At 38.7% G+C, this 14,327-nt stretch overlaps 1 protein-coding gene across 1 annotated transcript in view; it reads right to left on the bottom strand.

The window, feature by feature from the left end:
* LOC126263402 (armadillo repeat-containing protein gudu-like) overlaps positions 1-14,327 on the bottom strand; it is a 110,127-nt gene that overhangs the window by 23,094 nt on the left and 72,706 nt on the right. Inside the window, exon 7 of the mRNA XM_049960496.1 lies at positions 11,595-11,786. Coding sequence (XP_049816453.1) covers positions 11,595-11,786 — 192 coding nt within the window. The remainder of the gene's footprint in view (positions 1-11,594; positions 11,787-14,327) is intronic.

Raw genomic sequence — 14,327 nt, 5'->3', positions numbered from 1 at the left:
AGTCCACATAGTGGAAGTTATGCCTAACCCAGAGACCAATGCCACTGCGACACCAGAAAATTTGAACTGTTCATGGTAGACCCCCATTCTGTGATCTTGGAGGAGAGTGAGGGGACGAGCTTGATCAACACTTGCTTTATCAGATACGATCAAGGTAGGTATATACCCTCTAAGTTGTACATATGTATAATATTATTAGATTTAGGATGCTGGAAAATCACATTCCAGAAATTATCTTGTTAGCTGATAAGAAAAATTTTTGTTTGCGTTATTTTTATTACATGTAAAATGTGTAAATGATAAGATGAGTGGATGTAACAAGGAAGAATTTTACTTTTACTTGTCTAGATACGAAGATATTTTAAACTAAATGCTTCGCCTTGCATGTAGCCCAGTTGTAAATGAATAAATGAACTTGTGAAAGGCACAGTAGCATACAATGCAATACACAACTCGCTGTGATGTTAGTGGTAACAGAGCGGCACAGCGCACGCACACTGGGGAGAAAGCTAGACAACAAACTGCAAGGGCGTGTGCGCCAGACAGACACAGCTGAAAGAGTTGGAGCACCCAAAACAAACAAACCCTATGAGCTACAGCCTGCACTAGCATTTTTGAAGCCTATTGCATAAACAGGGACACAGAAAATTAAGAGAGAGTCTATGCTATAACTAAGACTATACACACAAAGAATGCAAATGAAGATAAGCTAATAGATTATATACACCGAAAGGGATCCTAAACTACGATACATTGACTGAAGTTACACTACTATATACATTACATCTATATGTTTATAAATTTAAGTATTGAAAGTACACACACTAATATAGCTGAGGGACCAGAAAACTCTTTCTGCAGGTAAACAAGTGAGTACAATATAAGTGGCAATCTGAATAAGGGGTCACATCATACCTATAATACACTTTATCTTCCAGATTTACAAGGTAAGTAGAGATGCACACATGACATTAAATGAGTTTGTGATAGCACAACTGCACACTGAAGCAAATGAATACATAGTTGAATATATGAAAGCAGTATTAGTGACCATCGAGCCACTATACACTTATCTATGAAGATTTAGTTTTAAATTAGTATTAAGTTTTTTCTTCCAGGGAACGATGCATCGACACGTCCTAAAGTGAAGAAAGATAAATGCTTGTCGAGAGTTAGGTACCATATAAACATAAGAAAGGACTGCAACACGAGTAAATATAGTTGTAAGTTTATGATAGATATGAATGTGGTAGTGTGAAAATATGTGTAGAAGAATACAGTTGCAGTACATCGCATATCACGGTGCTGAACTAAGGTGGAGCACTATCAAATAATCAAGGGGTCAAAACCTAACTATTGTGAGCATCAATTACCTATGAAAGCGTCAAACACCTGATTTACACTGCATTTTTTTTTTTACATGTTTATCACTCATACAAACCCTGTTCTACACTCATTGGACATAACATATAGTATTGATGACACAGCTCTGTATACCTCAGCACATGAAATGGTTCATCCTTTATACAATGAACATAACCAGTAAATATTGAGCTGCACTTTAAACACTGAATAAGTATTCGATACAATTGGTATATTCAGATTTGCAGTGTGTTTATAAACAACAGATCATTTTGTTCTTGGGATCACAGTTAAGTCTACTTCCAAGATGTAGCTGAGCACATAAATGCCTTTCTGTGAAATTTCCTCAACCTTGTAGTGTATAGATCCTTCCTGGAGAACGCTAGAGGGGCGAAGCCACGTGTAGTTATTTGAGCAGTGCGCAGAATCTATAGTAGCGACTATTGTTTACTTCTTTAATTCTTTGAAATTGATCAATATGCTCCGACAAAAAGACACTGTAAATTTAAATGAAATGGATGTCAATTTATGCCATAAAGGAAAACAGAATCTATTATTGTATGAATGTTATGTCAAGAATGTAAAACCAAACAAGAGCAAGGAGTGTTCTCATATAATTGGAATTGAAAAATGTATTGAAATTACAATTTAATAAAATGTACTAAAACAAAATGACAATCAGACTAAAATGTACATAAGCAACAATAATAGCATGTCAGAAAATGAATAGGATAAATTTATTTCTGTAGTTGTATTTGTATTTTTTTTGTTACGCAAATAGTATGTGGAAAGGATACTAAAGAAATTTTGTGTAATGCAACAGTATGAAAGATGTTAAAAAACAAAGCACAAAAACATACTAAACCTGCCTGAAAAGTTTTAAGTGTGTGTGTGAGATATGTGGATGTGTGTGCGATGAACTAAAAATGACAATAATTTGTGTAACATGAATTTTCTGTGCTAGACAATGTCGTAAAAACATGAATTTTCTGTGCTCGACAACATCGTAAAAGTGGCAAGAAACTTACCTTGTCGATGGATGTTGGATGTACAGCTGGTGTTCCCACTGAATAAGTGAGAGTAATGAGGTGAAATACATTCCTTGGGCTGCTGATATTGGAACCAGTTGTCACTACATCGAAGATTTCACAAGGGGGCCATGCCACTGAACATGAGCTTCACGAATTTGTGCAGTGAAGGCTACAGTGGATGCACGACACAGGCACTCAGACTTTTTATTAAACATGTGAAAGTGAGCTGGCATGGTAACCAACATTGAGCTGCAAGTGCATGGTTTGCAAGCTAAACACTGGGCAGACACTGACTGACAATAGTGGGACTATTTGGTTACAGCAAGAACTTTGTCATGAAAGAAAACTTATGTAGGTATGTGTTAAGGGAAGCTGATGTGCCTATATAAATTTATAACCATGTAGGATAACTACAATGGCTGAAAAATAAAGGCTATGCCCATACCGGCCAGGGTTATTAACCCATAAAAAGGGAAATAAACCCAGACACTTTGCACCTCCATATGATGTCAGTGCACAGTGGGGGGAAATTTTAATGAATCATATTATTATTATAATTATAATAATTATTATTATTGTTCTTTCCTTGTTCTTTACTTTTTGTACATAAAAGATATATATAAAATAATAAGTTATTTTATACCAGCGATGATGCTGAGATAGAAACAAAACAAGTAGAGATACGCTCTTCAACTGATGAATTTTTATATATTCATCTGTTTGTCTCTATATGTGGTAGCGGGCAGACGTACGAAAAGTTCTGCCCTGTTAGTAATGTTAAAATATATGTATTCCAACTGGACATTAAAGAAGTGCTACAAAAAGTTATTAGTAAAGCAAAGTTTACTCATAAATTCATGATGACCATACCCGTCTGTTCATCATTTCACCCACACTGAGAATCCTGGTATCAAGAGGAACAGACAAGATGAATCTGCATGAGCAGAGGTGGGGCGATCCAGAACCAATATTGTCATACCAAGCTCTATACACAATGGTGGTAACAAGAAAAAGAAGTACATAAATTTAAATGCTGAATATATATATGTATTGGATATTGAAGGTCTGTTGATTTAATGCCTGTTAAAGTTCACTCAGGATATGTGTACCTTCCAATTTCTTTCAATTATTCTTTCCAATCTTTTGATTATTCAAACAGCAATTATTAATCAGTTTCCATTATATATTATATTTTTATGCCCCCCCACCCGCCCCCCTATTCTGTGCCAATACTCAGTAGATGTTGATATAGATGAAAATACCTGTAGGGCTGTTAATATTCCTGAACTGATAAACATTCATGACATTTGATTTTAAGATGTGTTAACTACAGCATATGTATTTTAATTTTACGATCTATGCTGATCTATTTAATGTTAAGACAAAAAGGGTATATGCATTGATCAAAAAATCACAGTAATTAGTATATTTCCTGGAATGCCAAGATATGGCATTACAACACTGCCTTCAAATTAGAATGTCTCTATGCCAATGAATGCCTCATTTCCAACTACAGCTTGCAGAAGCTAGGGATCTTGGAAAGCAGAATACTCAGAAAAATACTGGGGACAATTTGGACTGAAGACATATGGAAACTGTGAAACAACACAGAATTCTAGCAGGATGTGGAAAGGATTTTGAATACTATGAGGAGGAGGAGATAGCTGATGTTTCTTGGAAACCTTTACAACAGGAATGAAAATGGATTAGTGAAACAGATATTCAACCATCTATTGATGAAAAAGAAGAATAACATGGTTAAGGAAATGAGCCAAGATTTAGAATAGTTGAACATTACAGTATTTCCACATTTGGGAGCAAAGTACAAAATTTGATAGGTTAGCAGCTGAAGAATCATACCACTTTGGCTTCCAGATAAACGTCCATGCCCTGCAGGAACACTGTCCTTGGCTCACAGGTGTTCCTCCTTTCAGAGACTGTTTATGCATATTGCAAGTACTCGTACATCATATGTTATGAACACAGTACTGATTAGAAACAATTTGTTGACTGACTAAAAGCTATCAGGTGAAATGGTGGCACTGCTATAGAGGGAACTAGCTACAGTATTAGTGTGTCATGTGGCACTGAGCGCCAACAGATATTCTTCTGCCTGCTGTGTACCTAAGTCATGGCTCAACCACCAGCAGGCATCACTTCACTCAGCTCCAGGCCAAGAGCCAGGTGCAGGCTGCAGTACATCCGTTGGAGCTTCCTGCCAAATCTACACCACACCACAACAGCTACATTCATCTGTCTGCCAACAGGGATGATAGTCCACCGCAGACTAGTCTTGCTACAGTGGAATTTGACTGTGTATTTACGCTACTGTGATCATCATGACCAATGACCCTAAAGACCTTGATTCTGTTATTCCCATTAGATCAAGGATGATCATCTCAGTTTGTAGTGGTTCTGCCTGCTTCATTTATTTCTTCATTTGTTGTCCTCGGTGTCAACATACTGTGTTGCTACACAGGCTGAGAAAATGGGGTTTGTAATTTGGACACTGACTACTGTAAATAATGTAAACAACAGATGCACAGTTGCATTTCATAGTCTTTTACTTTCACTTTTCCCAACCCTGCAATAATACACAGTTATATATACATAAGGCCAGTGCACTACTGTTCTAGCTTCCCATAAGCCTCATTAATTGTTAGCAGGTGAACATTCACATACTGCTACAATTGTTTCCTGTTGAACATCTATGAGCAGTAAAAACCTAACCAAAAAGTTCACAGGTCTTGAAGAATACAAAGGAACACATGGAACAGACACTGTTATTGCTTTAACACATGGCCCATTGGTGGAACACTTATTTCACTGTTAAGTTGATACATTGTTGTCATTTTAACCAACACAGTTTCCTCGTCTGAAACTTGGCCGTGGACTAACTGACTTGTGACCAAAAACCGGGCCCTTATATATCGTCACAATAACAGGTGCTGAAACTACACATTGTTTAACCCTCCCGTTACCAAGCTTTTTCACACCTTTATTTTACCAAGCGGGGTATTTGGACTACCCCAAAAGAATTTTGTGTTTTATTGTAATATTTGTTCTCAGATTTCGTTATTTCCATTGAATGGGTTTATTTATTATTGAAAAACGGCTTTTCAGGTTATAAGAAGTATTTAGTCAGATCACAGATACAAAGCACAAAAAATTTTTATATCTTTCACTAAATTCAGTACTCAATGAACAGAAAATTAATAATCTATGTACCTCAACAGTCACTGCAGTAAAATAACACAAGGCTTTTTTCCACTATTCAGTCAAGTACATTTTTGCACTGCATGCACTTCACAGAAACAGTTTCTTCTCTGTGTATATTACAAACAGGTTTCTTGCATGTTACACAACAGAATCTTGTTTTCTGGTCTTCGTTTCTCTTGCAATCTTGACTTCGTAGTGGCGTTGGTAACTTGGAACACTGGGTCTGGATCACTGCTGTAGGAATTGCAATACCACAAGCTTTCAGTGCATCTTGTACATCCTTATGATTACCGTTCATATTTTTGGCTCTTTCTTCCCTGTTGCCTTTGCTGAGTCCAAATTCCAGTTCAGTCGTGAAGTGTTTACGTCGGCTTTGGTTATTCTTCTGCCATTCAGAAAATCTTTGAGTGTACAGAATATATGCATTCAGTGCTGTCTATCATTTCCATGAAGATTCTTAGTGGCCACCGCCTCGTACCACTAACACAACTGTATTTTCTTGTCATTTTGTCTCCATTATCTACAACACCTTTGGTTTTGTTGCAGTGCTGTATGATTTCGGGTTTGTGTTCACTTTCTTCATCACTTCCCATCTTTGGAACATAGGAAACTAGGGTCAAGTCATTTGTGAAACCAAACATTGAAGAGTGAACTTCTCTCTTTCTGTTTGGCCAGAATTCCTTCAGAATCTCTTTCTTATTGGAATACAAGGTACCAACCAATGTCATGTTTGCTTTTTGTAGTTCAGCAGCCAATGGAAAACTGGAGAAAAAATTATCAGTTGTTACGCCATGACCGTTATTCAGAAATGGTTCCATCAGATCCAAAACAACTCTCTGTCCTTGATTCACTTCCCGAGTATTGTCCACCATTCCTGTGTAAATTTGGATCCATAATAAGTAAGATGTCTTCACATCATCACAAATACAAATTTTAATCCCATACTTGCCAGGCTTGCTCTTCATATAAACCCTAAAAGGGCAGTTTTCTCGGTACGTTGCTAATTGTTCATCAATAGCCACGTATTGATGAGGATAGAAGTTCTTACACAAGTTAGATTGAATTTTGTCGAACACTGCCCTGATGACTTGTAACTTGTCCTTGGTTTCTTCAATTCTCTGGGCTCCTGTGTCTCTGTTGTCAAATCGCAAGAATTTCAGTATAGACAAAAATAGGTTTCTTGACATGGCAGCAGAAAACAATGGTTGCCGAAAGGCAACATTACCTCCCTACAGATCAGAAGCACTTGTGTGATGTCTATGTGTTCGACCAGCTCCTATTAGAATTGCTAATACAATGTACACTTCAGTTGCATTTATATCTCTCCATGTCATTTTGTTCGAAGAATGAGCTGCATTCCACAAAGAAATTACTCATTTGTCTTCCCTGTTCGTTTCTTCTACAATGATGCTCACGATTTCTGGTGAGATAAATAATAAAAATGACTCTGTTATTGTTTTTACTGTTTTTCCATCATTCACTGGGCCAGGTGTTACGTTCAAAATGTTGCGACACTGACGCTGCCCACCTTTTGGTGGTTCACTGGAAAATTGTAGTCCATCTCTAGAAACAAACAAATCTCCAGTGTCTTCGTCTTCTTCTTCATCATACTCTTCTTCTTCTTCTACTTGTTCACGTGAATGTGTAGCGTCTTCTGATATTTCATCGTCAGCTTCATCTGATGCTATGATATGGTCTTTGTCTAGAGGTTTCATATATTCATTCAGTTCATTATCAATGTCCCATTCATTTTCATCATCACTGACATCAGAATTGTATGGGATTTCCATGATCTCTTTGCTAGAAAGTCCTTTGGACATCCTTACTTGCAGATGAAATACTGACTTGTGTAATGTCAGCTCAACAGTGAACGTCAAATTCAACTCAACAATAGTAACCAGCAACAATAACAAACATTGGATCTATGGCAGAACTCAACAAAGAAGTTGAATGACAGATATATTTCCCAAAATCTTCTTTTTCTACAAATAAGAAAATAAGATGTTTCTTACCAAGTGGGGTAGTCTCACAATCCCACCAATAAATGACTTGAATAACAATGATAAAGCCAGAAAAATTAGACAGTAGTGAGTGTGAGTCAACATCAATCATTTTAGTACAAACTCATGAAACCACAGGCATGTGGCCCTTCGGATAACATTATTTTAGGGAAAAAATCAACCTGGGGTAGTCAGAATACCCTGCTTGGTAATGCGAGGGTTAAAGTTAAATGTACAGAAATTACAATTAAAACTTAACTCATTAAATTAAATGAATACATCAAAAAATTGCATCATTTTAACAGTTTCTTCTACTGCAAGAGTTAGGTTGAATTATTTGTTTAAATCATGAAATTAACATATATAGTTAAGCAGACAATAGTTTTGACAAAACTGTTAATTACTTTGGAATTAACTAAGGGCTGGCTTTGCTAACATGTTTTTGAAGAGAGCCAAATAGACTACTAGTATTTCATCTTCCAAATGTTTACAATTATTACAGAATTTATATTTGTTTATATGTCAACAATAGAATTTATGTTATGAAACAATTACTGATTTCACCCTACAATAAAATATACTAACTAGGGATAGTTAAAATAAATAAATAAGAAAATCAATTACATACATAAAACTAAGCCCAAAATTAGATCTTGTGTTATATTCTTTAAAACTGAGGGCCAATAGTTCTCTTATATGAAATGATTATATTCATGTATGTCAACAGTAATCAGTTAAAATTGAAAAAATGAATTTTAAGGAGGCAGATGGCAAAACAAGAGGGGAAGTAAATATATCCCAGCTTGCTTCATCACAAGTTGTTATTCTGTTTTATGTGGAACTTGACTTTGTTCTGATGCTATACTAAAAACGTTCTTAAAAGCTACCTGGGAATCGTTATTCAATCATGAATCATGTGCATGCAGTTAAAATAAAGGATACAAAAGATGGCAACAATGGTTAATGTTCCCTGGCTCCAGTGCCAGCTCCATGTTTGTGCTGCAGTCACGTCTGCTATCTGGCTGGTGGCCCCCTCCAGCTAAGCCTGATGCTCGTGCAATCATGGCCAGTCCTTTAATCGAGGGTGGGCAGAGGCCCAGCTACAAGATGGTGATGAGGGTACAAGCAACATTTCTCGGTGTAATCCTCTGGCGTTACAGCACTCAGACCAGGCTTCAGCTGCATCCTGCTTGATCCATGTCCATTGACTGAGCCTGATGCTGCCCCACCCACTTCAAGAAGATAAAGCCACGACGGCCATCCTTGCAGGTGCAACACAACACCTGGCACCTTCTTCTTCAGGGTTACATGTGGCTACATGCTGTTTTTATCAGCTCCCTTGGTGCCTCATTATGTTTTCTTCTTCCCCTTCTTGTGGTGTACAGCTTTTCTCATTTGTTGCAGCGTAAATCTTTTTCATTTGTTCCATTTCATTCCTGCATTCTCATGATTCTACACATGTCGTCTTTTCCATTTCTTCAGGGCACTGGTAATAGTTTTTGCCATCTCAAGCCCCAGTGTCAGTTTACATCCCAAACTGTTTTTCACATTCCCTCGAATAGTTTTCTCTGCTGGTCTGTTCCATTAGTGTGCTTCTACACACACTGTACTTTGTGCCCTTTGAACATCATGCACGTTCAGTTGCACACTTTGTTCTGTAACATTTTTCTGTTTTCACATTTTCGGGCCTTTCGACTGTTGTTCTTGGTGCCTGTGGTGCTTCTGGCATCCATTCCTCTCTCTCTGCCCTTTGGGCATGTCCTTCTCCCTTATCCACGATCTTCATGCTTTTTTATTTTCCAGTGATAACTCTACCACTCTCCCAGTGCTTCTGGTTCTCCATTTCTGTTGCAGCATTGTGCCAGAGGCCGCATTGGTCAAGCCCTCTCTGCCCATGCCTGTGGTGCTTCTGGCATCCATTCCTCTCTCTCTCTGCCCTTTGGGCATGTCCTTCTCCCTTATCCACTATCTTCACGCATTTTTATTTTTCAGTGATAACTGTACCACTCTCCCAGTGCTGCTGGTTCTCCATTTCTGTTGCAGCATTGTGCCAGAGGCCGCATTGGTCAAGCCCTCTCTGCCAGTGCCACTGGCACCTTGTTGACATCACGTTCACCAGTGGTACCGTCACTATTCCGGTGGTCACATTGGTCAAGCTCTGTCTCCCAGTGCCGCCAGTACCCGCTGATGCCACGATGGCCCCTCAGTGTCTTCACTTCACAGACTGCTTTTGCGGTTTTCCTCACCTGTTTCCAGCAGTCTACATGCGCCTCACCAATTGGCTCCATCAGTCATGGAGTTTGCTTCTGTGGGCCACTGACTGGTCATCTCTGACCCTGTGATCCCTCCTTCTGGACCACTCCAGCAGCTAGCTACATCAGTCTGCCTCCCTCCCCCCCCACCCTCCCCCTCCCTCCAAAAAAAAAGCTTTCTTCAAAGCCTGATCTGGTCCACCCACCATATCTGCAGATACCGCTTCACAGCTTCAAGTCCTGAAATTTGGGGTACAGCATCAGAGTCACCAAAAGTTCCCCTCAGCCTTGGATGCCCTCTGCACCAACTGAGGACATCTGCTGTCACTATGATCTTCTTCTTTGGTTGGCCCTCCACCCCCAGCTGAGGTACACCTTTCAGAATCTTTTTCCTAGTATCAAGAAGGCTCCATAATCTTTTCTTTGAGGACAAAGTGAAGTCAAGTATCTCACTGTCGCTGACTGCTTCAGCTTCCAGATCAATTTCTGCAGCTGCAGGAAGCCTGCTCTTACTCAGCAGGTGGTCCTCCTTTCAGAGACTTTTTACGCTCCTCACTTGCACATTGTATATTATGGACATGGTACTAATTGCAAACTATATTTTGACAGGCTAAATGCTAGCAGGTGCCATCAGAGGCACCATCATCATTCAGAGGTGGCACCCCCAGCAGCAATGGCAGCACTGCTATCAAGGGAACTAGCATGTATCTGTGGGTCATGTGGACATCAAGCACCCATGGATATTCCTCTGCCTGCTGTGTACATTAGTTATGGCGCAACCTTCAGCAGAGAGCACTTTCCTCAGCTCTGGGTCAAAAGCTGGCCACGACCGGTGGTCCATCCATTGGAGCTTCCTGTTTAAGCATACACTGCATCACATCAACAACTTTGCTAGGACGATCATATCAGTTGTTGTTCTGTTTCCTGTGGAACTTGGTAGTGTTGTGATGCTGTAATAAAACTGTTCTTAAAGGATACTTAGACATCATCACTTAATCATCACTCATGTGCATGCAATTATGAAGAACAAAGGAAGCACGTCAGAAAATGCTTGAAGTGAAATGAAATGAAATGTCATGTGGCCAGGGCCTCCTGTCAGGTAGACCTTTTGCCTGGTGTAGGTCTTTTGAGTTAACAATTTGGCAACTTGCGCATCAATGGGGATGAAATGATGATGACGATGAAGACAACACAACACTCAGTACCTGAGCAGAGAAAATCTCTGACCTAGCCAGGAATCAAACCCTGGCCCCTTAGCATAGCATTCGCTCATGCTGACCGCTCAGCTATTGGGGAGGACAATGCTTGAAGTAATTCTGAAGACAGGTAAACACCAGACACAGGAAAATAAAAGGAAATACTGTTGTAGCGAAATATTAATTGCTCAAATCATTGATAAAAGCAGCAACTACAATAACAAATAATGAATGAGCAATTTGAAACAAGACTTTAAAATTATTATTCAGAATGAATAATAAATTTATGAAGTGTGAATAGCTTTTGACACAATTAAGCATCAGATTTTGAGTTTATCCCTTTTTTACATTAAGAACCATGACAGAAAGCAGAAATTATCAAAATTCCTGTGGTTTCCCCCTTTTATCCTTCATATATTTACTTTCCAAAAAGAGATTTTGGTAAGTTGCATAGGTACTTTCAAAAGCTGCAGTTACTTGGAAACAACATGTTGTAGTCAAAGATTTAGAAACCAGAAACCACATCACACTTACTGTTGTTACATGCTTAGCTAGTACAGTTGCCACTCCATGGTCTGTGATAATAGCCAGGTTCTCCTTGTCCAGTGCTATCCTGGCCAAGACAGCACATACACCAGCCAAAACATTTGTATCATTAGACGTACGAAGTAAACGTATTGCAATCAACATGCTTCCAGGGATGCTTTTCACCATTTCTCCTGCATCCTATGCACAGGGAGAGGAAACAACAATTATCAGCTCATCTTGTTTGAACGTAATAATTTCTACGATTTTATTCAGGGCTATTATTTTCTCAGCAGCTGTGGTACATATTTCAGAATAAAATTCAGTCAGCACTTGCACAAACAGGAAATTTGTTTTGCTTTACTGGTTTATACAGATTTATCTGTCATCATCAGAAGCTTAATATAGGTTCAGAAGCAAAAACCCATTTCAGTATCTCCTTCACAGAAGTATAGGGCCTTGACAATGTTGGAAAAAGTAATATTGTATGTGATAATTATCAATCTGTGTTTATAACTATCACAAATAATATTTACATAATAGAGGGAAACATTCCACGTGGGAAAAATATATCTAAAAACAAAGATGATGTGACTTACCAAACGAAAGCGCTGGCAGGTTGATAGACACACAAACAAACACAAACATACACACACAATTCACGCTTTCGCAACAAACTGTTGCCTCATCAGGAAAGAGGGAAGGAGAGGGAAAGACGAAAGACGAAAGGATGTGGGTTTTAAGGGAGAGGGTAAGGAGTCATTCCAATCCCGGGAGCGGAAAGACTTATCTTGGGGGAAAAAAGGACGGGTATACACTCGCACACACACACACACACACACATATCCATCCACACATATACAGACACAAGCAGACATGTCTTCTTGTGTCTGTATATGTGTGGATGGATATGTGTGTGTGTGCGAGTGTATACCCGTCCTTTTCCCCCAAGGTAAGTCTTTCCGCTCCCGGGATTGGAATGACTCCTTACCCTCTCCCTTAAAACCCACATCCTTTCGTCTTTCGTCTTTCCCTCTCCTTCCCTCTTTCCTGATGAGGCAACAGTTTGTTGCGAAAGCTTGAATTTTGTGTGTATGTTTGTGTTTGTTTGTGTGTCTATCGACCTGCCAGCGCTTTCGTTTGGTAAGTCACATCATTTTTAGATATACAAATAATATTTACATATTTTGACAAGTCATGGTAAAATGCTTCTGTGAAGAAGATATTGAAATAGCATTGCAGTTCTGTGAAGAACATACTGAAATCTGCTAAACCAATATTAAGCTTCTCAAGGTGACAGATTTATTTGTTCAAACCAGTAAAGCAAAATACAAGGCTACTACACACGATTCATTTGTTTTCAAAGTTCTATATTTTCCAAAGTATTACATATACAAATATGATTGATGAATGAAGAGAACTGTAAACTCATGAAATTTGCATTTTGCATTCTACTCATGTTCTACAATTCACCCTCTGGTCATGCGACACATATCCAAATGGGTAGTCAAGTTTTTTTCTATACCTTATGCAGCAACATCACTTCAATGGTCATCACAGCAGCATCGATACATTATCTGAATTGTTCTACTGTTCTTGGAAGTGGGGTATGTACACATGGTCCTTAATGTACCACAAAGGAAAAAGTCTCACAGCATTATGAGAGGTGACCTGTGATGGGGGCAAAGAAACAGGGCCACATAATCTTCATTGCTGTGCCCAATCCAGTGACGGGGAAGTTCATCATTTAGGTAGTGACAAATGTAGATGTTCCAATGAGGAAGTGTCCCATCTTATTGGAACATGAAATTCTCAGAATCAGCAGTCAGCTGTGGAAACAATCAAAAGTGCAATATATCAAGTTAAGAGGTACCTGTCACAGTCTTTTCACAGAAGAAAAATGGCGCATACTGCTTTGTCTTCAACACTGCACAGAAAACATTAACCTTTGGCAAATCTCGTTTGTGTGCTCCACTTTTATGAAGCTTTCCTGTGCCCCACACTTTCATATTGTGGTGATTAACATTTCCATTTAAATGGAAGGCTGCTTTGTTGTTGAATATCAGCTTGGAGGTAAAATGTTAACCCTCAAGTGCTTTCTGAATTGTGATGCAAAACTGAAGCACCAGCCATAATCTTCCAGTTTTAATTGTTGTATGAGCTGCAGACAGTACAGTCTGAAATGTAACCGCTGTCTCACAATCTTCCACACAGATTGCTGTGGTATTCCTAGTTCATGGCTTGTGTGGAACGGTAATTTTTTTTTGACTGCGTATGAAACTTTCACTCACTTTCTCCACAATTGCATCTGGCAGTCTTGGTTGACAGGTACTTTTCTGTTTAGAGAAAGAACCAGTGTCCCTATATTGTCAATACCAATGTGCAGTGTGCTGATTACATGGCAGTTTTCTTCCATAATTCCTTATGAATGCATGCTGCATGATTGTAACAGATAAACGTCTTGCATATTCCAATATATAAAAACTCTGTTCTTGCTTTATCCTGCTTTTAGAAAGAGATAAATGAATTTGAAGTGGAATGTAAGATATGTGGAGCTGGAACGCACATCTCAGTGGCCAATATTTGAAAAGGGTTATTAAAGGGTAACAAAATATTTTAAAAACCTGATTAAAAGGTGACAAATTATTTCAATAATTTTTGATAATCCTCTACCAAAAGGGCACCTAAGATCATAATAAATGTATCTATTATGATCCTGGATGAGGTATGGCCATTTTTTTC

This window comes from Schistocerca nitens, chromosome 6, assembly GCF_023898315.1.
Source record: "Schistocerca nitens isolate TAMUIC-IGC-003100 chromosome 6, iqSchNite1.1, whole genome shotgun sequence".
Classification (NCBI taxonomy): Eukaryota; Metazoa; Arthropoda; class Insecta; order Orthoptera; family Acrididae; genus Schistocerca; species Schistocerca nitens.
The sequence above is the reverse complement of the archived record's forward strand: the minus strand, read 5'-3'. Positions and strand labels throughout refer to the sequence as shown.